Consider the following 22,687-nt stretch of genomic DNA (forward strand, 5'->3'; position numbering starts at 1 on the left):
AAAAATGTGCACTGTGATGTTCAGATGAAAATGACTTTTTCCTTGTTAACTTTCCTACAGTTGGAAGAGGCACAAAGTAAACGGCAGGAAAAGCTTGTAGAGAAACACAAGGAGGTCCGCCAGCAGATCCTGGATGAAAAGCCCAAGGTAAACTGAACTGGATAATAACACACAATAATTCCATTTTATTTCCGCTCCACGAGAGTCACACCTTCCCAGGTCACATCAGGACCTCATACAAAGTCCTAGGTCTCACGCGGTAAACCCGTTGTCTTTCTCGATGGCAGTAAACATCTTCACAGCAATATTTGATAAGCATCCATCATCAATTGAAGAGCTTTTAAAAACTGACAGTGCAAGGACCCTGCCTCCAGAGATTTGGTTTTTGTTGGTCTGAGGTAGGGCTCAGCGTAGGTGTTTCCTAAGTTCTCCTCGCCCTCCAACCGAGCAGGTGATTCTATGTGTAGGATGGAGAAACAGAGAAAGCCTAAGCAAGCTTCTGAAGTCAGCGTCGCAGGTGTGGCTGTTGTGATGATGGGCTCTGTCCAGCAGAGGGTGCCCTGAATTTGACCCAACAAAATAGTCTCAAACCAGGAAAAAGGCAAAAACATGTTTCCTATAATAATAGTTTAGTTGGGCGCCACGTTAAAATTACTTTATATGCATTGTTGGATAAAAAATAAATTATGTCCTGAATATTAACCTGAAACAAACTGAATAGCTATAAATAAAATATTTTCAGGTTGGCAAACAGCACCTCAGTTTTAGAACATTCCATCCATTTTGATTTATCAGCAAATATTTTCTTGCTTGTGGAAAAAAAGGTGCTTTTCAGTTTTCCTGTCCTTCTATCTAAAGTTTCAAATATCTTCTCTAGAAGATACTGCCAGTCCATACGTGTACTCTTTGAACTCAGAAAGCTCAAAGTGTTAGTTTTATTTCATAGTATTGTCTATTTATCAGTTTATGTCTTATAGTTTCCTTGAAGTTCAAGGGTATTTCGTGGTTATTTCTATTCTTTTGTATTTATGGTATGTATTTATGGTATGTATTTAAATTTTTTGATTCGTAAAGGTTTTAGGGTTGGCAATAAAGATTCTCAAGCAAAAGAAAAATCCAAGTATTAATAATTATTTACATCTTCTGGTAATTTTTACACTGCTCATATAAATATACAATTTAACTATTCTTAGCCACATTTTCAGATTGATTAGTCAAGTGGAATAAATTTTAACTTTATTTCAGAAACTGCTAAAATTTCCATTCAGGATTGAGTGCTCCTTTACAAATGCTCAAGGGTTTGGAACAAAAGATCCAGATCTTAGTAACACCTTAAACCTTCAGATGCATGCATTCTCAGTCTATGCTTCTGAATTTAAATTACTTTGTTCACGGATATAATTTGCTTATGGATAATATTTCATTAGCCAATTTTTGTATTCTAAAAAATCCCTTTTGAAAAATACTGTTTTCATACAGCCTTTAATTTTTATTTCTTTCCAACAATGTTAACCATATTACTCTTAGATAAAACACAACCACAAATATGTTTAAGTTACATCACTAATGGTATAACTCCAAAGATTTTCATGTTACAACTACAGGTTCATCGTGATTAAACTCAGTTTTAGTAAGTGTTGAAGCACCCTCACACTTCTACTTTGGGTATAACTGAACATTAGCAGTAATAACTTTTGGCCATTTTATCAGTCAGGGTTCATTCAGCTGAAATTTTACAGAAAACTCCATTAAAACTGGTTTAAGTAGTAGTAATATTTGTGAAGGGCAGAGGCGCGGCCATTCCAGGAGCGCTCAGGCTGCGGGCTCACCCACCTCATCAAGGACCCAGGCGTTTCCAGAATTTCCGGTGTGCCCTCTCAGCTGGTTGCCCTTCACCCCAGCCGTAAACTCACAGTCACCAAATGGCTGCCATAGCTCCATGCATCATAAACATGGATAAAACCATCCAAGGCCAGGGGAGGGAACAACCCTTTTTAGAGTTCAGGAAAACATCTCTAAAGCCCCCCTTCGCCCCCCCAGACTTTCCCTTATTCGTGGATTAGTGTCACATGCCTGTTCCTAAACCAGCCACAGCCATGTGAGTAGAATTTTCTTGACTGACTTAGAGTACTTAAGATTCTTCCAGGGTGGGGAGAGTTCAGCTTCTCCTGAATTCCACAGTTAGCAAGGATCCGACCAAAACTGATGTTTTCTTATCAAAGAAAAAGAGGGAAAATAGCAGCTAGGTAGGTAATTTAACAGCATGTGCCGCAAGCATTAGAGCAGTTCTCCATTTCTTCCCTTTTGGCCCCTTAGAAAGTGCTTCTCTGACGTTTTAGTACTTCTGTTGTCTTCACTGTCTACAGTAAATAGGTACCACGACGACTCTCCCTGGACTTTTCACCCAGGAGGTTAGTCCGATGGGCCTTATTTTGTCTGGATTTGAAGGTTGCCCTCACACAGCTGGCGCCTCGTCGGACTGAGGCGCTTCTTGCGGGCTGTCCTCAGAGATTAAACCTGCCGTGCTTTGTGACCACGGCCTTGAGAATAACAAGGGAGCCCATGACTGACTGACAGTACTGTAGGACAGAGTGGCTGAAGAAGGAAGAGTGACCGTGACAAGGAGGGACAGTAATGGACAGTGGAGCAGAGCACTAAGTCCAGGAGCGGGGCATGTGGAGAAGGCCCGACTCGGGATGGAGGATGTGGGCGTGGGTGGCAGGAGAGGCCAGCGGAGCCGTCGTGGGTGCTCCTGTGGGACAGCGACCAAAAGCAGAGGAACCCCTGCTTTGCAATGCCGGCCCCTCGTCTGCAGCGTTGGAATAAGGGGAATTAACAAAAGGGAAAGCAAAGGAAAAGGAAGAGCAGCTCAAGGAACTGAGACAGACCTACAACACCTGTGGAAGAGCCATTTCCCTTCGGTCAGAATAGACGAGACCGCTGCGTGAATGTATGCTCTCTCCTGTCACAAGGAGGACATTGAGCTGACACGGCACGGGGAGTCTTGGAGATAGTTGCAACTTTCCTGTGACAGGGAAAGCATGCCCGACTTTGCTGGAGGTCACTGAGGGAAGAGAATTCCTTCCACGGGTGCTTTACAGATAAAAAACAGTTTTCCAACCAGAAACCGGTGACAGCTGATCTTGGCTTACATCACACGATATGCTACATGGCATGTTACTTCCCATTCTTCAGTTTCCCTCTTTATATCGACAGTCATCATTTGCTCCCTGTTCATCCACTTATTCTACATAACCATGTGCTTTAAGTTACTAGTTTCCTCCTTATCTAGAGCAAGCACTTTTTAAGTTACTCTCTCCCCCACTGCTGCTATTCTGAGCTTTTCCGAATCCCGGTCACGGCTGTGTATTGTCCAACCCTTTGATAACCAATCAATGCTTTAAAAAGTGAACAACCTGGTATGAGAAATATTGAACAGAAACATTTGAAAAGCTGATTGCTGAAGCATGAGATGTTCCTCAATGGCAAGGAGATGTTCTTCTGGCTAGCTTGAGAGGAAGCTGCATGTGGAGAAATTTGAGGCATAACTTCGCCAAACATTCACTCATTTAAACATTCAACCATTTATTCAACGATGTGCTCATCACCTGGAAGGTTCACCTCAACTTCCCTACATTTTACCATCTTGAAACAAAACAGTCCTAGAGAATGTTCCCCAATCCAAGTCAAGGTAAAAATCTACCTCATTCCCTGCACAAGCTTGTTGGTTTGTATTTCGTAGGGAACCAAATGTGGCCAGCCACCATATGAGTTTATTATAGCATGTCCTATGCGTCCTGCACCTTCAGAGCTCATTTATTCCCATTAAAAAAGAGATGTTCAATGAGACTCGCTTTTGCATGTAACTTTTGAGGGAGGATGTGATCTCTGGAGGCAACTTGTGCAATAGATAAGTATGTTGGCCCTCAATTGGGCGTAAAATCACATTGTGTGTGCAGTATATAAGTCCCACTGAAATTTATTAAGTTGTGGATAACAACTGCAGGCATTCTTCAAAGAGAACGCCCATCTCCTTTTCAGAGTCATTCTAAATTCTGGAGAAATGCTCAGCTCTGTGCCTCCTCGTGGGAGGTATTTGATTCATCCCCGAGTGTTTGCCGTTATCAGTTTTGCTCAAGGTCTGTCTTTTTATGAAGTCTATAGCTACAGAGTTAAGATGGATTCAGTGAACTCTGGCCCATCTTTCAACTCAGGGACATAATTGGTTTCCTCGGGATTTCCATACCTGACTTTCCAAAGCCAATAGGAAAAGAGTGCTGTAAAGAGCGTTGGAAACAACTCAAGAACTCAAACCCCAGTGCAGAGAAGCTAAACCTTCGCTGTGTGTTCAATTGAGGACCTTCTGCCTCTTTCCTGAATACTTCAAAGAGATTTGTTTTACCATGTTGAAACATCGTTAATCAGGAGTTGCCCTGAATCTGCTAAGAATATTCCAATGTATATTGATCACTTTCCCGCTACTGACTCTCATGGCAAGAATAATCTTTTGGGGGGACATTTTAATGAACCTTCGCCTTAACCTGATAAAAGTCGATGGATGTGTAATTTACTTTTTCTCTGACATTTAATTTGTCTTTGCTTCTCAGAACGCAGGTTTTCTTTCATTTAGCTCATCAGCAAGACAGAAATCCAGGAAGCTTTAGGGCATTTTAATTTATACCCAAAGAGCATTTCATCATGTAGCTACTGGCTCTATTTTTTTCTTTCTCTCTTTTTTTTCCTCCGGGGAGTATAGACTGATTTTCCTCATTTCCCCTCTGACATCCTTGTAACAGAGTGAATGACTCACCCTCCGGGTAAAGTTAGTCTTGTCGGACAACTGCCAGGCTCTGAACCAGACCCTGACAGCACTGCCTTCCCCGCTCAGGGGGAAAGACCCATACTTGGGGATTTAAAGTAAAACCTTCTTTCTTACGTGATTCCTTTCTGTGCCTCCTCTAAGCTTTTGCTACTTAGTGGAGAAAAGGGCATTCTCTCTGCCAGCCACACCAGACCTTCTCGCAGGGAAGCCTGGCTGCCGAGGGCAGATGGTTGCCTGCAGGCTCTGTTTTGCTCATTGCCAAGTATTCGTTGACCTACCCAGTGGTTTGATCAAATTGTTCGTTTTGTGGAAGAAATTTCTTTTCATTTTTATCGGTGCAAAGAATTGCCGTTAAAAGATACAGGTAGGGAAGCAGACTTGGCCCAGTGGTTAGGGCGTCTGTCTACCACATGGAAGGTCTGCGGTTCAAACCTTGGACCTCCTTGACCCATGTGGAGCTGACCCATGCGCAGTGCTGATGCGTACAAGGAGTGCTGTGCCACGCAGGGGTGTCCCCCGCATAGGGGAGCCCCACACGCAAGGAGTGTGCCCCCTAAGGAGAGCCGCCCAGCACGAAAGAAAGTGCAGCCTGCCCAGGAATAGCACCGCACTCATGGAGAGCTGACACAACAAGGTGACGCAACGAAAAGAAACACAGATGCCCGTGTCGCTGACAACAGCAGAAGCCGACAAAAAGAATACACAGCAAATGGACACAGAGAAGAGACAACTGGGGCGGGGTGGGAGAAGAGGAGAGAAATAAATAAAATAAATCTTTAAAAAAAAAATACAGTTATTCACTATTTTCCTGAATATAAAACTTAGACATGTCTTCTGCCCTTCTGGGCAACGCTAGACTTCTGAAGTGTTTTAACGCTATTATTTTCCTCCTAAATTATTTTTGAAATATGTATATATTTATGTAGCCTTTTATTTTTTTGTAAGTTTTTTTGGTACATTTTATGTATAGATTTTTAAACTTGCAAGATATTATTTTCTATTATATGGCCTGGGTTCATTTAGATTTGTCCACATATTCACAACCTTCTTGGCACATTCCTATGTCTCAGACTATTCATTTGGGACACTTTTCATTTTGCTTGAAGTACTTCTCTTCTTTCATGGTCTACTGGGGATAAACTTGAAGGTGTTTCTGTTTTTGTCGGAAAATGTCTTGATTTCACTTTCATTCTGAAATGATATCTTCGCTAGGTATAGAATTTTAGGCTATTATTTTCTTTTAGCATTGAGGATTAAATTCCACTGTCCTCTAACTTCTGCTGTTGCTGTGGAGGCTTTAGTGTAACTTCTTTGACAGTAATTTATATACCCACTCTTTGCCTGAATTTAGGATTTTATTATATATATATATATATATATATATATATATGCAGTTTTACTATGATATATCTAAATATATGCTTGAGATGATTGGCCTTGGTAACTTTATTCAGTTCTGTAGAAATTCTCACCTCTTAGGTAAGCAAATATGGCTTCTGTCATATTTTCCCATTTAGTTCTAGGATTCCATATATATATATATTTCCATATACAATGAAATGGACCTTCTTACCCTATCCTCTGTCTCCTAACTTTTCCGCATTTTCCATCTTTTTTCTCTCTATTCTTTCCTATAGACAATTTCGTTTTTTTCTGACCCTTATTCTAGTTCATTAATGCTTTATTTAATGTGCTATTCTGCTCATCCACTGAGTTTTTTTATTTCAGCGTTTGCACCTTTACCTCTGGAAGTTTTATTTCGTTCATTTTCAAGTCTGCAATCTGAATATCCTAGCTTATGGGAAGGAAGATTCCCTTTAGATTCTGAACTTCGGGCAGGCCCCAGGCTTTGCTTTTTGCCTTTTCACCTTGCAAGTTCATCAAAAGGAGAATTCAGAGTTTCCAGCATTAGAACAACCCATCAGGGCAAAAGCAATTTGCCTAAATGCTTCCTTTCTAGGTTTGATGTTCCCTTCAGTTTGGGCGTTTATGTTTTTGTGGTTCTTGGGTTCTTTAAAGAAGATGCTTTTAATATGGAATCCAACTTTTTTTTTGTTTTGTTTTCAGTGGGACAGAAATCCAGCAATAGAAAGTCCCCGAATAGTGGTGTTTTGTTTTTGTTTGTTTGTTTATTTTTAGGAACTGGGGGCAGGGATTGAACCTGGGGCCTTGTATGTGGGAAGCCGGAGCTCAACCACTGAGCTGTACCAGCTCCGCCACTTAGTGTCTTTTAAATGTTTGAATTAGGTACCATCTGTGTCGGTCAGGGTTCAACCGGAGCTCCAGAACCAGTAGCTGTGTGTGTAGGTGAGTGTGTATGTGAGCACATGTGTGCTACAGGGAATTGGCTTACGCAGTTGTGGAGAATAGCCGTGTAGTCTCTGTAGGGTTGTCCTGTCTGATGCTGGACCCTAAAGCCCTTCCCAGAAGGAAATCACAAGCAGGCTTGGTGGCTGGGACACCTGCAGACACAGGCTCTTGGTCACCAAGCTGGAGACACACACACACACGCACACCAGGAGTCAGGACTTCTGAAGGGGGAGCCAGGGGAAAGGGGAGCAATCCCAGGCCCAGCTGCTGCTTCCCACAAGAAGGTGTCAGCGGAGGAACACGCCCGTGCTATAAAATGGCCGCCGCCTCCCGCCTCAGGCCTTCACTGCCAGGAGTATCTCCCTGGTAACCTCCTGACTGGAACCCCGAAGAAACTTCTGAGAAATGTAGTCCAGCCTAGCCAAGTTGGCACATTACGAAGTCATCACACGGATATTTAAAAAAGAAAAAACTCTTGTGAAAACATCTATATATTTGATTTCTTTTGAAAAATTAGATTACATGGTTACAGTGAGCCAACCCGTAAACCAATCTCTAGTGCAGAGAAGCCGCCCCGTAGGCCTCTTCCTAGACGTGCCGTCTGTGGGCTCTGTGAGGCGCCTGAGTTTGGGACTGAAACAAAATTGTAGCTGAGACCTACCTGGACACCGTTTAGTCCACCCGCTTTTCTTTACTCCATCAACTTTCTTGCCGCTTCCTTTGGCCATTATTTTCTTCCCTGAGGTGGAGAAAATGTGTCAGCGTGTGATGGGCGAGTCAGAGGACACTGGCCACCTGCGAGGGTGCGTGTGTAGGCAGGGTTCAGGGTTTTTACAGCAGCCGTCGGATTTCACATCAGGAACAGGCTGAGGTGGATGTGAACCCCACTGGCTTTCACCCATCACAGACACAAGTCTGCACAACCACACATGAACCCCAGAGTCTTTTGGCTTCCCTTCTTCTGTGTGCCTGGCAACGTCTGTGATTTATATGGATTTTGTCAATGCTAATTATGTTTTTGATTCCCCACGTTTATTTGCAAAGCCCCGCTTTGGTGGAACTAGAGTAACGGAAACAGTCATACACACACCCTGAGTATTTTTACAGCAAAGAATTTTAAAATGTTATTTATCTCAGGAAACCCATACCTGATATGACCATGGCCTTCCACGTTTTGACCAAATGAAATATTTACTTGCAGAAATTCCAAAGAGGAAATATATAAGGTGTTTAGAAATAATTGGTGAGGCGGCAGGTGTGGAGACTAAGGAAAAGGATATTGCAAAAGGGCAAATGCAGGCCCCCTGAGCTGAAAACACACTGAAGAAAGTTTCCATGCAAAATGGGAAAGCAGTTTCCAAGAGAAAGAGGCACATCCTCTCTTTCCCAGGTATTATGTCTAAGGCCAAATGAGTTTAACAAATCTTAGAGTCCTGTGATAAATTTTCTGCCAACAAAAATCAATCGAGGCAAGTCTTCTGCAATTATTTTACTCATTAGCTGAGGATAATCTATTTGAATTTGACAAGGAGGTCTTTGAATTTGTAGCCAAAGCCAAGGCTCAGATAATATCTTCTTATTACAGAGAATCTTATCAGTACAGTTGGTTTTAACTTTTGCTAATGAATGACTTGTGACAGAATAATGTCTTGGCTTTTTAGCACTGCACTGGCAAAGTCCTGAAAACTAGGTGGCTTAAAAGAACTGAAATGTGTCTCACAGGCCTGGAGTCTAGAAGTCCAAACTCAAGGTGTCAGCACGGCCATGGACCTTCTGACCCCTGTAGGAGAAAGCCCTCCTTTGCCTCTTGTAGCTTGGTGTTTGCCAGCAGTCCTTGGCACTCTGTGGCTTGTGGATGAGCCACCCCAATCTTCACCTCCATCTTTAAGTGGCTTTGTCCCCGGGTCTGTCTCTGAGCCCAAATTCTTCTCTTCTTGTAAGAACACCTAGTCATGTTGAATTAGGGCCCACCTACCCTAACCAATTGCCTCTTTGGAGACCTTATTTCCAAATAAGTCACATTTCTGGGACTGGGGGTTATCTTGAACTGATCTCTGGAAGGGACACAATTCAACTCTTAACAAATGGTAACTAGTTCCTAATGTTCCTGAAGTTCCGATGGCTCCTCCACTGCGTAGCTGGTGTGGCCATCACACATTCACACCCATGCACATTCATGTGTCAACAGGCTCACAAACACGCTTACACACACAAACTCATGCTCACACACATTCATATACACACAACTTTATATAGTTGGAGGGAAAGAGCGTGTTTTACCATTTTGGCGTAAAAATGGATTTTTCTCTAGCTAATTATGCTAGCTATCTGGAACTCCATTTCTGGGAGAGTAGCCAACAGCATGTCCATGATTTGGTGACACATAGCTAATAGGATGTACTTTGTCTTCTAGCTTCAATTGACGGGATTTGTTTCCTTTCTCTTGGAACCTTGGAACCTTAGTTATTATGGGGTAAAAGGGAGCTCACATCCATCAGCAGTATGGGACTAAAGCCCCTCTCATTTAGAGGTGGAGTGAGCAACACCATCCCAGAATCCTCAGGACTGGGGAATGAACTATGGACTAGAGTAGACTTACTGGTATTCTACTGTAGACTTATTGTAATTCCAGCAACAGAAGAACATGCATCATTACTGTGGAGACAGTGGCCACTGGAGGTACTGAAGTCAGGGAGAGGGAAAAAGAGGTGTAATATGGGGGCATTTTCAGGACTTGAGAATTACAATGACAAATACAGGCCATTATATATCTTGCCATAACCTACAGAATTGAGTGAGAGAGGTTATAAACTACAATGTAAACTATAATCCAGTCACAGTGCTCCAAAACGCGTTCACCCATTGCAATGAATGCACCACACTAATGAAAGAAGTTTTTAATGTAGGGAGGGTTGAGAGGTGTGGGAGTGGAGCATATGGGAACCCCCTATATTTTTATGTGTCATTTATGTAATTTAAATATCCTTTTTTTTTAATTAAAAAATGTTTTAAAATTACCTCTTAGGTTTTAGAAAATGAGTAATGAGCCATCGCAGTTCTTAAATTTGTTATCAGGTCCTTGTTTTAGATGGAACAACAACAACAAAAAACAACCCTAGGACATGAAAATTATAAATTAGTTATGATATCATTATAATTGTTAAAGTACCAACTCCTGCGCTGTCACCCTGGTGAAAGCCACCATCATCTTCCACCTGGATTTCCCAACAGCCTTCTACCTGGGCTTCCTCTCTCACCTGTGTCCACTCCCAGGCCATTCCCGGTAGAGTGGCCAGAGGCGACTTGTAGAACATGGATTACATCCCATCACTCCTCTATTCAAGACCCGCCAGGTGTTCCCATCTCTGTCATCATAGAAGTCAAGTCCCTACAAAAGCCTACAAGTCCCAGCGTAATCTGACCCCACTTTGCCACTTGCCTTCTCCATTTCCTCATTGACCAGATCTCTGCTCAAGCCACACTGGGCTCCTTGCATGTCCCAGACAAGCCAGTCCTCCCCAAGCTGGGCCTTTGCACCAACCGTTCTGTCCATCCGGGCTGCTCACCCAACTGTCCATCAAGCCTTTGCTCCAAACTGTCTTTTTCTCAAAGAGACCTTCCCTGGCCAGTTCAATTAAATTCACAGCCCCCTCAACCACTCTCCCATCCCTGGCATGCCCTCTCCTTTTTGTTCTGCTCTGTTTTTCATAGCATTTACCACCTTCTTATGCTAGTTAGCTTCCTGCTTCCTTGGGAGCGCTGTTTAATGCAGGTTTCGTCTTGAGTTCTAAGCCAATACCTGGCACAGACTTGGTGCACAGTAAAGATTCGTTGAGTGAATGGCTTTACGCAGAGGGCTTACAAAATTTACGTCAAGTACTGAAAGATCGTTCTCTCTCTTGGGGCGGAGAAGAGTGTAGCCATTAGGTCCAGACTCATTAGACGGCATAGTTCAACTGAGTCAGTAATTCAACACCATCTTTTCTCGAGTTTCTTGACCACAGTGGGGTTTTGTGGAGAACTTCTCTAAAGAAACAGTTGTGATCCCTATTTAACATCTCAGACCCACTGAGGGTCGGGGAAATAACAAGGAGAACTTAACTGCCATTTCCGTTGCATTTGCAGGAGGCCAGGGCCAGGCCACACTGGAGATGTTGGGGGAGGCGTAGTTTGCTAGAGATACTACATCTCCCTTCTAGAAGGCAGCCCAAAGGAGCTACCGGAAATAGTCTGAAGCCCCAGGTGACTTAGAAAGCAATTTCAATGCCACAAAAATGACAGCCTCCCTTTTTTTCCACACAGGGGGACGGCTCCTCCTCATTCTTGTCGGAAGGTTGCCCCGAGGATCCCTCTGTTTCCCCCAACTTTACCTCCCCCAGCCCTCAAGCTCTCAAGTGGTGACACGTCCCTCCGGCCAGGTAGGACTGGATGGGAGGGGTCGCTTCTGAGAGAAGGTGGCGCCGCCTGGTTTCAGGCCCGCGGCCTGGCTGCTTCGTCCCCGGCCGTCCCTTCTCTACGTTCCCCCCGTTTCTCCTGCTCTTGGTCCCTTGTCCTCGTCCGCTCCCACTTTCCTCTGGCATTTATTTCTTCACCTCTGTGTTCTCTCTTCCTGATATAAATTCTGTTCTTCCATATGGCCTTTCTTCTTTCTCTTTCTCTAGTTGCCAAGCTGGCTTTCTTTTTAACCTTGCTCTGACGTTCACACTATCAATTCCATCTTGAAACATTTTTTCCCGTTCTGACTTCTCACTGTACTATTTTCCCATGGTCCTAATCTGCTAAAAAAAAAAAAAAAGGTGGGGCGGAAATCTTCTCGACCCACTCCACTCAATTTACTGCTCCCCTCCTTTCAAAAATTCAGCAAAAGTAATTGTTTTCCCACATGCTAGTTTGATGTTAAGGGGCCAGTCCACGATAGACCTCGCTGGAGGGGTCTTTGGCCCAGGGGCTCCCGGGAACCAGATGGCAGCTTGAAAATTAGAGAGGGCTTGAACCTGCCAAAAGGACATGCATCCTAGCTCTATCGTGTTCCTTCAGACAGGAAGGAAGTCAGCCCAGACATTCCTAGGGTGTGCATTTGGGGCACCAAGGAGGCCTCACGCCCATGAAGAGAGCAAATCTTTATTCTGAAGTAATGAAAACGGACTTCTACGGGGAGGCTGATCATGGGTTTTCTTCCAAAATTTGTTGACCGGGGCAGCAAGGTGGCTTAGAGACATGTCAAAGCATCATTGAAAACACCTTCCTGAGAAAGAGGTTTCGATTCTTCCTCTTCCTCTACGACAATTGCCACTTACAGTGATGCTCCAGCTCAGGGCTTGTCCAATTGCAGTGACCGCACGAATTACCGGAGGGTGTGGTTGAAGCAGGTTCTGACTCAGGAGCTGTGCGGGGCCTGAGACGCTGCATTTCTTACCAGCTCCCAGCTGTGCGGGCGCTGCCACCTTCTCTTGGACGCCGCTTTGACCAGTGAGGAGCTGGGGCGTTACCGTTTCTCCTGGCTCACAGGCCTGGAAGAGGCACTTTAAAGTAAAGAACCTTCAGGCTGCTTTCCTCATGTTTTATTGTATTTTAACTTCGGGGCCTCATCACCAGTCTGTCCCTTAACTTTTGATTTTTTTTTTTACTGCTGACTGTGACCACTTGAAAGAGGCAGCAGAAGTCATTTGACAGCAAAGTCACTGCCAGGGTATGAGGTCTGGCCAAGTCCTCTCAGCGGTGGTGATTTGGTCTCCGTGGTTGACCTTGAGGTAAAGCCGGTGTCAGCTAGAGGCAGGGCCAGGTGAGGTGTGCAGATTCCTGGGCTATAGAGGAAGCCATCAAGGGGAACTTGAAACTGCCTCCTTCATTTGGCGGAAGTGTTAAGAGAGGTATAAGTCAAGGGTAAGCAGCCTGGGATTTTAGGCGTGGCACTTGTTACTGCGCTGGTAATTCGGGGGGCTATGGTGAAATATTTGACACCACACTTAGAACATCAGATCCTCTCAGGCAAGGCAAGTGACAGTGGGGCTCAGAGCATGACTTGAGTTTTATTTTTCTAAATAAATGTAATAGAGACGTAAATGTTATGTTTTTTATCTCTGCACCATTGGACTTGTGATAGCCCTTTCACAACTTGTGTTTCCATCAGAATGGCAACTGCGCTGTCTGCTTAGCAAGAATATTTATTTTCACTAGAGATAAATATTCCCACAAAAATTATCTTTAGTCATCTAGTGTGGTCCCTTTTGCTTCCCACATATAAAAGGTGACATAAAAATAAACCAATTTCACACACTTTTCATGGAACAATAGGTCTCATTGCTAAAAACATTAAACTATTTTGCATTTAAAAAAAGAACAAAAAGTTCTTTTATAGCAGTATATAGATAGGAGATTTTTGTACCAAGTTTAATATTGCCCCAAATGTTTCTTGCTTGCTCTCACTTAAATATCTCCATTCATATACTATAACTGAAAGCAAAATGAATGAATAAAAATAGTACATAAATGTATCACACATTTGCCAGAAAAAATTATTTTTCAGTAAGATTGATCCCAAGAGTACCCATCACATAAATGTTGAAATTTCAGATTTCTAAAACTTTATAAATGCAAATCTTTATTGATAAAAAGCATATTCCTTCTATCAGCCTGAGATTAATAGGTGAAACGGAGCAGGTTTTTCAAACTGGTAACTTGTATTTTTGAAGAGGTACAAGTCACTGTAGAGAAAGATTAAAAAACAAACACATGAGGCTATAATATTGTGTTGTGTATATATGAACCTTCGTGTAAAGAGCTATAGAATGACCAGTTTCTAAAATATTGATAACATAGCATTAGAAAATTATAAATTCATGTCACATATTTATTAAATCCTGCCTTATTCTAGAATATACCAGTTTAAATTACAGAAAACACAACTCCGAAGTGCTATTAAAAAAAAAATAGAGCAGTCCAGGACCATAAAATTATTTTTCTTGACACTTAAGTAATAGTAAAAAGAATAACCCCTGATGTTTATTGAGCACTTACTAGATTGTCAAGTACCTTGAAAGCACATCACACAAATTATCATCATTTTCTTGCCATTGGAGCGTTGAGGAAACTGAAGTTGAAAAAGGTTAATGGACAAGACAAGGTCGTATAAGAAATGCCCAAGCTTGGAAACCACCTGCCCTGTGTCCCTCAGGTTTCTGAGTAAATGTCTGAAACCATGATTTTGATGGTCTGGATGCCACGTTGCTGGGGACAGGAAAGCAGCGAGGACCCGCGGCCAGGCGTCTCTCTATTCACCCATGAAGGGGCGACCACCGGCTCTCTGCTAAAGGAAGCCCGTCCCTTAGAGAGGCTGGAGGGGAGACACCAGGCGCGGATTCCAAGCATCGTTTCTCTGCTGGCAGGAGTCCCCAGGCTCCTCGAGAACACAGCCGAACCCCCCAAGAATCTAGACCCCAAACTGAGTGCAACGTTGAGAGGCACCAGGTCTCCAGGCAGGACGTTCAAGTTGCTTCACATCACTTACTTGTGACCTTTTGTGTTTGGAGATGACCGCCTCCCAGGACTAGAGTTTAGGGAGGTCCCGGGCTGGGAGGACAGCACCCACCCGCACGAAACCTCTCGGGCTGCAGCTGCCACCGCAGGCGGCTGTCGTCGGGATCAGCCACACCAGCGAGGGAGCCAGTGTCCGGAGGAGGCGCAGTGGGCCCGCTCACATGGGTCAAGGGGGCTGAGGTGCCCCCAAAAGCGCCCAACTCCCCCCTGAACGGGCAGACGAGGGAGGGCCTACCCGGCCGCCCGCCCACCTCCTGCCACCTCGGCCTTGCTCTCTCCCTGCGTTCCTCTCCACTTCCGTACCATGTGGCTGAGTTCAAATGCGGGGCTGTAGCGGGGTGTGCTCCCCGGGGCCTCAACCACTCCCTTTGTCCTTCCCGTCCCCTCCAGAATCCTTCTCAAGCCCCAGCATCGCTTCTCCCCCTTGAAGTCCAGCCAGACCCGCTCCTCCCACCTGAGCCACGCAGCGCAGGGCAGGTCTGGGCATCGGGGCCCGTTTCATTTGTTCTGCGTGTTGTTCTGGTTTTTGTTTACTCATCCCAATAATGCTTACTAGGCCTTCGTGTTCACCTCTGAGGAGATGAGGAACTCTAAGGAAACTTCGTAAAATCAAGGATTTTAAGCTTCTTGGAAGTGAAACTTCTTTAAGATAATATTTAAGTCTTCAGGCGTCGGGCAGGAGGGGCCTTCGGTAGAGCATGTGGCAGATGACCCTGTTCTCCTTTTCCCCTGGAATGAGAGGAACTGCCTTGGGCTAAATTATGAAAGATTGAAGTCTGAAAGATGATTTTCTGAGAGTGGGAATATCGACGCACCTAAACAGATTCCCGAGGGTCGTTCTGTTGTCTCTTTGAAGATCTTTAGATGTGGCCACACAGGGGGCGTCTGTAAGCAGGGGTGACCTTTTCAAGCTCCCCTTCGAGGCCATGGAGGATAGGATTAATTAAAGTCAGGAGTTTGTCACAAAAATAATAGGTATGAGAGCCAGAGAATTCAGGGTGTTGGAGGACTCATTAAATAGGGTTGCATAAATATCGTGCTGAAAGATTTAATGAGTCCATAGGGTCACTTATAGAACAATGGAGCAGCGATGACCTAGAAAAAATAAATTAGAATCGATTTGTGCTTCAGAATTAACAACTATAGATTGCTATATTAACACCTGAGAAATGAATTCTATAATTATATCTTGATGCATGTTGGTCTTCCCATCCCGGGAAAAAATGAAAATTGCCTATCTTTAGCTTTTTAATCGTCAGTAACAAAAAAAATAAATTTATACGTATGTGTTTATTTCTGTGGCCTCTGGGAACTATGAATACTTTAATAGCTACAACTGGGTGAAGTGTTCACTTTCCCTTTATTAATCCAATAACTATTGAACATCTACTGTAAATAACAGGCACTGGCCTTGGAACCAGGAATATAAAAAGATACCAAAAATGCATGCCCCTCCCCCCGCCACATTAAGGTCTCACAAGTCTAGTTTATGGCCACGTCCAACAGAACTTTCTCTGATGATAGAATCGTTCAATGTCTAAGCTGGCCAGTGCAGTAGCCACTAGCCAGAGGTGGTTATTGAGCTTTTGAAATGTGATTAAGGAAATTGAGGAACTAAATTTTTAATTTCATTTGTTTTATTTGTATTTAAATGTAAACAGGAATGGATGTGGCTCAAGTGGTTGAGCACCTGCTTCCCACATGGGAGGTCCCAGGTTTGGTTCCTGGTGTCTCCTAAAACAACAACAACAACAACAACAAACAAACAAAACAAATGAAAAAATCAACTCAGAGGAGCGGATGTGGCCCAGTGGTTGAGCACCGGGTTCCCACATGCAAGGTCCCGGGTTCAATCCCTGGCCCCAGTACCTAGAAAAATTTGTTTAAAAAAACAGAACAGAAACAACCAAATAACCTTTTCTTTTTTAATTTCAGGGATTTTGTAAGCCCGTTTTTAAACACAACCATTTTTAAATTTAGAATTAAATAAGTTATATTGAAACCAAAGATCTAAATATTCAGAATTCATAATTACTAATTATTTAATACCCTATACTATCATCTATACTCTTGAGCGATTTGCATCTATTCTGTCTGCATGGTGGTTTTAATGCTGTGCTGTTAAGCATCTCCTCCCAACTCCTTGTACACTGCCACTACTTTAGTACTATCTTAGTTTGCTAGAGCTGCTATGACAAACACCATCCAGCAGCTTGGCTTAAGCATTTACCTAGAGGTGTCAAAGGTTAGCATTGTCCAAAATCAAGGTGTCAGCAAGAGCATGCTTTCTTCTAGAGCCAGTGCACTCTGGTGCTGGCTCACCATAAACGTTGGGCTTCCCTGACTTGCTTCTCTGCTTCCGTCACCTGGAGATGTCCTTGGTCTCCTGTTGCTATTCTCTGACTTCTGGCTTCTTCTGGTTTCTGGTTTCCATCGACTTCTAGCTTCTCTTTATAAAGCCTCCAATGATAGGAATTCAGGCATGTCTTTTGTCGAGGTACATGATTCAGTTCAGTCTAGCACAGGCAGCTTAGAGTTGGCCATCATGGTAGCATTTACACCATGGAAACCGACAAATGCTACACATCAATGCTTTTTTTTCCTAGGAGAATCTACTGTTGACACGAGTTCACCCCCAGGAAAAACCTTACCTTTTTATGCCATAGGATCTTCCCTGGATTTATCTATAGTTCCTTTGGAGCTTACCATAGTTGAAAATATTCATATCCCTCCTAAAAATTGAATAAATAAAACAAAGCACATTGTTCTGCTGAAGTATAACTTATTCATTTTTCTTCACCTCCTCATTTCCCACGTGTCCTCCTCCAGAGAGAGGCGGAACTGCCTGTTGACCTAGGAACGCTCAGACTCTGGGTATAAAATATCATTTGGACAAGAAAAGTCCCTGAGAAGGATAGGCCTAGCCTTGACAAGAGTTCTGAAGCCAGCAGTGCCTTCAACCTGCAAACAGCCTCGCTGTGTGCAGCAGTCCTCCCTCGGCTAACACCACCCATAGCCACCACTAAGCTAACACTTGCCTTGTTCACCTTCAGGGGCCATTTTTCCCCCACTAAAAGTTTTAAGTGACAATAAGTGTAAAACAATAGGGGGTGAAAAACAGTTTTCATGTTTGATTTTATTTTCTGTAGGAAACATTTCTCTCTAATGTTGCCCTTTAGCCATCTCCAAACAAGTAAAGAATTGCTTTGACTTCGAACTTGAAATGCATTTGGCAGAATTCACATTAAGCCTTTTATTAAAAAGGCAAACAAGTCCCACCTGTGGTCTCTAAAATCTGAGGCCCAGGAAGTTAAAGTGACTTGTCCAAGGTCACACAGCAAATAAGTGACCACCCTCAATTTTCTGCCCCAGTCTTTCACTTCCAGTTTGCACCACAGTACATTTTTTTCCCTGATTAAAGCACTGTTCATTTATTGTATCTTTCATCGTCATAGCTTTTTATGAGAGACTGCTATGAGGGTGTTTATAGAAGATGGCATTCAAGCAGAAAAGAAAGTCATTTAAAGTTGTTACAGTTTCTCCAGGTGAAATGTATATGCAGAAAAGTTTTCGAATCATGACTCTAGATGGAAATGAAGCATGGAAATGGGTGAAATCCTTGGCATATTTATAGAGAAACCTGGGGATCCTAGGACTTAGTCGTAGGTAACTCTTAACTTTAAGAGGTCTGGTTGAGGAAAAACAGCCTGTAAGAGACAGAAGAGGAGTAACCTGTGAAGTTGGTGGGAAACGGAGTGTGGGGAAGCCAAGAGGAAAAAACAAAACGAAATGCATTGATGTGAAAGAAACGACCCATGTCCGAAGCAACTGAGTGGTACAGAAAGGTGTCCTTTGGCTTTGGTAACTGGTAGGTCACCTGTAATCTTGGCAATAGTGAGGGGTCAGTGGGAACCAGATAATGAGAGATGAGCAGGAGAGAGCGCGCCTAAACCAGGAAGTTTAGAAGTGAAGGGGAGCCGAGGGCTGCACTAGTAATGGGGGAGAAAGAGGGAATGAGAAGGAGAAATCCAGTTGAGAAGGGATTATTGAGTACTTCTAATTTATGGCCCAGTCTAGTTTATCATGAAATACTAAATAAAATTGTCAGGGTAGAATAGAGAAAACTAGATTTCATCTACTTGAGGGGTTGGCAGGATTTCTTCCTTAATGAATCCATATTCAGTGGATGTATGATATCTTGATGCGTGTGCAGCCTCAACTATTGTAGAACACCAACAGGATGCTGCTTGAATGTTGGGTGAGTAACTTTTGCTATTTAGTACATTAGCAATAACACTTACACAACTTTACAATTTTCAGAGCAAAGGTATTTTGCAAAAAATAAACTGGTGTCATTTGTTACACTGTGAGCATGTTCCACTACAGGTTTTTACCCCTGAGGCTGAGTGATGGTGTCAGGAAAATAAAGGATGGAGCTACCCCAGGGAGAAGATCCTCATTATCAGGGCAAAAAGTTGGAAAAACAGGGACTGCAAGAGAAGAAAGGTTTTATCCAAATGTCTTCAGTTTCTTTTTTTTATATATACTTTAAAAAACATTTTTTTAAAGATTCTTAGATTACATAAATGTTACATAAAAAATGTAGGAGTTTCGCATATGCTCCACTCCCTAGCCCTCCTTTCCCACGTTAACAACATCCTTCGTTAGTGTGGTACATTTTTTACAATGGATGAACATATATTGGAGCTTTGCCACTAAGTGTGGATTATAGTTTAATCTCTCCTGCACAATTTTGTAAGCTATGACAAGATATATAATGGCCTGTATCTGTCATTGCAATGTCATTTAGGACAATTCCAATGTCCCAAAAATGCCCCCATAATATACCTATTTAACCCTCTCCCTCCCCTCAGAACCTCCAGTGGCCACTGCCTCCACATCCATGATAGAAGTTCTTCCATTGCTAGAATAATAATACATCTATAGTAGAAGAATAGTAAGTCTACTCCAGTCCATCGTTCATTCCCCAATCCTGAGGATTCTGGGATGGGGATGCCCGCTCCACCTCTAATTGAGAGGGGGCTTAGGTTCCATGGGGCAGATGGATGGGACTATCTTGCTTTCAGTTGTAGATTCTCTCTGTTCTTTGTGATATTCATTGTCTATCATCATCTCCTTGTTGTCCTGGGTGAGTCCAATGAACTAGAGAGTAGGTGTTGCAACTCTGCTGAGATTCAAGGGCCAAATGGCACATGGTCATAAGCCTGTCAACTCTAGTACTAACTGTAGGTTCAAACAGAAGGAGCAGAAGAGGCATGTGTAGGGAAACCACAACTGAGTACAATGGGGAGCATAAATCCCAAAGTAGGGCACACTGGCAGGGCACCAAACTCCTGAGCTGTCTGCCTGACTATAGTGTCTGGATGTCTCCAGAGCCCTCAGGAGCCCTGCTATTTGAGGCAATACTTACTTTGGCAGTCAGTGAGATCCTGCTAAGACGTGCATAAGCACAACCTCTGAAATGATCCCCCGACTCACTTTGAAGTCCCTTAGCCGTATAAACTCATTAGTCTTTACCTTTCTTTAGCCCCTTTTAACACAAAAGCCAGGCCTGAGAGGCTAGAATCTTGCTGTAGCCCAAGAATGCTAGAGCTCTGTGTGGGACATAAGGAAGTAGAAGCCCGTCCCTTCTGACCCTGGGAATTGTGGGAAGAAGAGATGAGAGCTTGAGGGGAGACTTGGGTGTACCTCTCTAACTTCTATGCTTTGGGACCCCCTCTAGAGGGTTCTGGACAGGGCTGGTGGCTCACCATGTCCTCCGGGTCTCAGGAGGGCCGTGGGAGTTCCTTGGTGCCCCCTGATGGGAAATGGTGGTGTTGACGTGAGGATGAAGACAGACAGGCTCCCTCAGGCCGTGACTTCATGGCTCAGACAGGGGGTGCCAGAGCATCCGCCACCCCAAACGGCAGTCGTCCTTAGCTCAAGGAGAAATAGAGGCCTGCCATTTCAAAGCAGAGCCCTGCAGGGCTTCAGAAGGCAGCCTTGGGAGTCTGAGCTGGCTGCCCCTTGCTCTCCCTCTGAAGACACCCTACGCTTCTTCCAGGCCCATCCACCAGCTTTGGGAGGGTCAGACAAGGCAGTACCTGAAAGGACTGAACATTTACCCAGAAAGGTTGATCCATCCAAGTAATGTTTTAAACCAATCCTCTAGTAATCCTGATGCAACTCGAAGGAAATCTTGTATTTCCTTGGAGAGGGAGAAAGGCTGGCACACTTCACTTCCTGTCCCCGGCTTCTCGGCCTGCGGAGAGTGATTTGGGAAGCGTTTCTGCTGTGACTTAAATCATAACCATTCCACGGGCAGGCAGCTCAGGAGCTGTGGTAGGCAGTGCCAGCCACTGAGAGGCAATTGAAAGGGAATTGGTCACCTGGGAGCTTTCTAACCTGATTTCTGGTTTCCTGGACACCGTGTCCTCTCCCGACCCAACACCTGCTGTGACAGAGAGATGTGGGTAACGAGGGAGTAACAAAGAGTTTCTTGAACATTGGGTCACACGGGAACAACAGCTTGGATGGAGCCAGCCTTTCCTGTCTTCGCTCCTCGTTTTCTCTACCAAATTTGAGCCCCAGTAAAAAGCATTGGCCAGGTTTTGAGACAAAACCTTTAAATTCACATTTTTAGGAGCAGCACTTATGCTGTTTTGTGATTGAAAGATGTGCTCAGTTCTGCTGAGCTACAGTTAGAAATTTGTTATTTTTTCATGTCTGTTTCATACTTGAGAGCTCAGAATATGTTTTTCGTAAGATCAGCTCTTTGAAGAAAATAACCCTAAAAGACCAACTAGGTAGCCTGGCTGTAGACAGGATGCCGGTGGTACTTGGAGAGGCTTGCCTTGTCCATGAGTGAAGGGTGAGCACGTCCCCGTTTGAGGGTCTGGCGCTGGCAGAGCCTTCCAGGGGTCTCAGAAGTCTTCCCACGGTCCTGATAGGACCACCAGAGCTGGGGCTGAGATGGGCATTTGAGAACTGAGTTTTCTTCTTTCTCCTGGAATTTGGTGCCTCCTATATTGTGTTTAGTGTTGGTCCAATCTTCATCACGACCGTTTCCATGTGTGCCATTCCTCAGTGGTGAAGTGCTACTGACACAGCTAAAATATGTAAAAGGCGATCACGAGAGACTCTACAAGAGCCCACGGTAAGGAGTGCAGACACAGTGTCCCTCAGCTGTATTGCACTCCCGTTTCTGTTGTGAAAAGGCTTCTGGCTTTTAGGAGCATTCTATGCAAGATAAAGCTAATTTACTTGGAAAAATTACAGATTGCATTTTATAAACTATATTAACACCTAGATTTCCAGGCTTGAAACTCTGGTATTTACTTACTTATCAAAGAGTAGAGGAGAAAACAGGCCTTTCCTTTTTAACTTCCTTTATCCCTTGAAATTGGAGGGCAGTGACCTTAAAAGTAGAACTCCATCCATCTATCCATCCATCCATCCACCCGTCCACCCCTAATTTGTACTTGCATAAATACATAAATATATGCAAGCATAGATAAAGGCAGGTTTGCTTTTGTTTTGGAACAAATCTCTCATCTAAAGAAACCTGAGCTGGTAGCTTGGATGCTCATCCTCAGTAAAATTGCATTATAAGGGAAGCGGATGTGGCTCAAGCAATTGGTCTCCCATCTATCATATAGGAGGTCCAGGGTTTGATACCCAGGGCCTCCTGGTAAAGGCAAGCTGGCCCGTGTACCAAGCTGGCCCATGCAGAATGCTGCCCTGTGCAGGAGTGCTGCCCCCGTGCAGGAGAGCTGCCCGGCACAAGAGTGCTGGCCCATGCGGAGAGATGGCCCACATGGAGAGCTGGTGCAGCAAGATGACGCAACAAAGAGGGACACAGAGGAGAGATAATAAAAGACACAGCAGACCAGGGAGCTGAGCTTCCACTCTGGAAGGTCCCAGAATCAGTTCCCAGGGCCATCTAATGAGAATACACGCAGACAGAAGAACGCACAGTGAAGGGACACAGCGTAGACAACGGAGGGAGGGGGGAGAAAT

At 44.0% G+C, this 22,687-nt stretch overlaps 1 protein-coding gene across 4 annotated transcripts in view; it reads left to right on the top strand.

Annotated features, from left to right (window-relative positions):
• Nucleotides 1-22,687, top strand: part of PLCB1 (phospholipase C beta 1) — a 699,686-nt gene that overhangs the window by 609,090 nt on the left and 67,909 nt on the right. For 2 of the 4 annotated variants that reach the window (XM_004470679.4, XM_071211542.1), the window contains one exon: nucleotides 61-147. In XM_004470679.4, coding sequence (XP_004470736.1) covers nucleotides 61-147 — 87 coding nt within the window. Of the gene's footprint in view, nucleotides 1-60; nucleotides 148-11,434; nucleotides 11,551-12,551; nucleotides 12,571-22,687 lie in introns of those variants that run through there. The other 2 variants (XM_058287542.2, XM_004470680.5) reach the window with 2 other exon arrangements.

The sequence above is a fragment of the Dasypus novemcinctus genome, chromosome 24 (assembly GCF_030445035.2).
Source record: "Dasypus novemcinctus isolate mDasNov1 chromosome 24, mDasNov1.1.hap2, whole genome shotgun sequence".
In the NCBI taxonomy this organism is placed as follows: domain Eukaryota; kingdom Metazoa; phylum Chordata; class Mammalia; order Cingulata; family Dasypodidae; genus Dasypus; species Dasypus novemcinctus.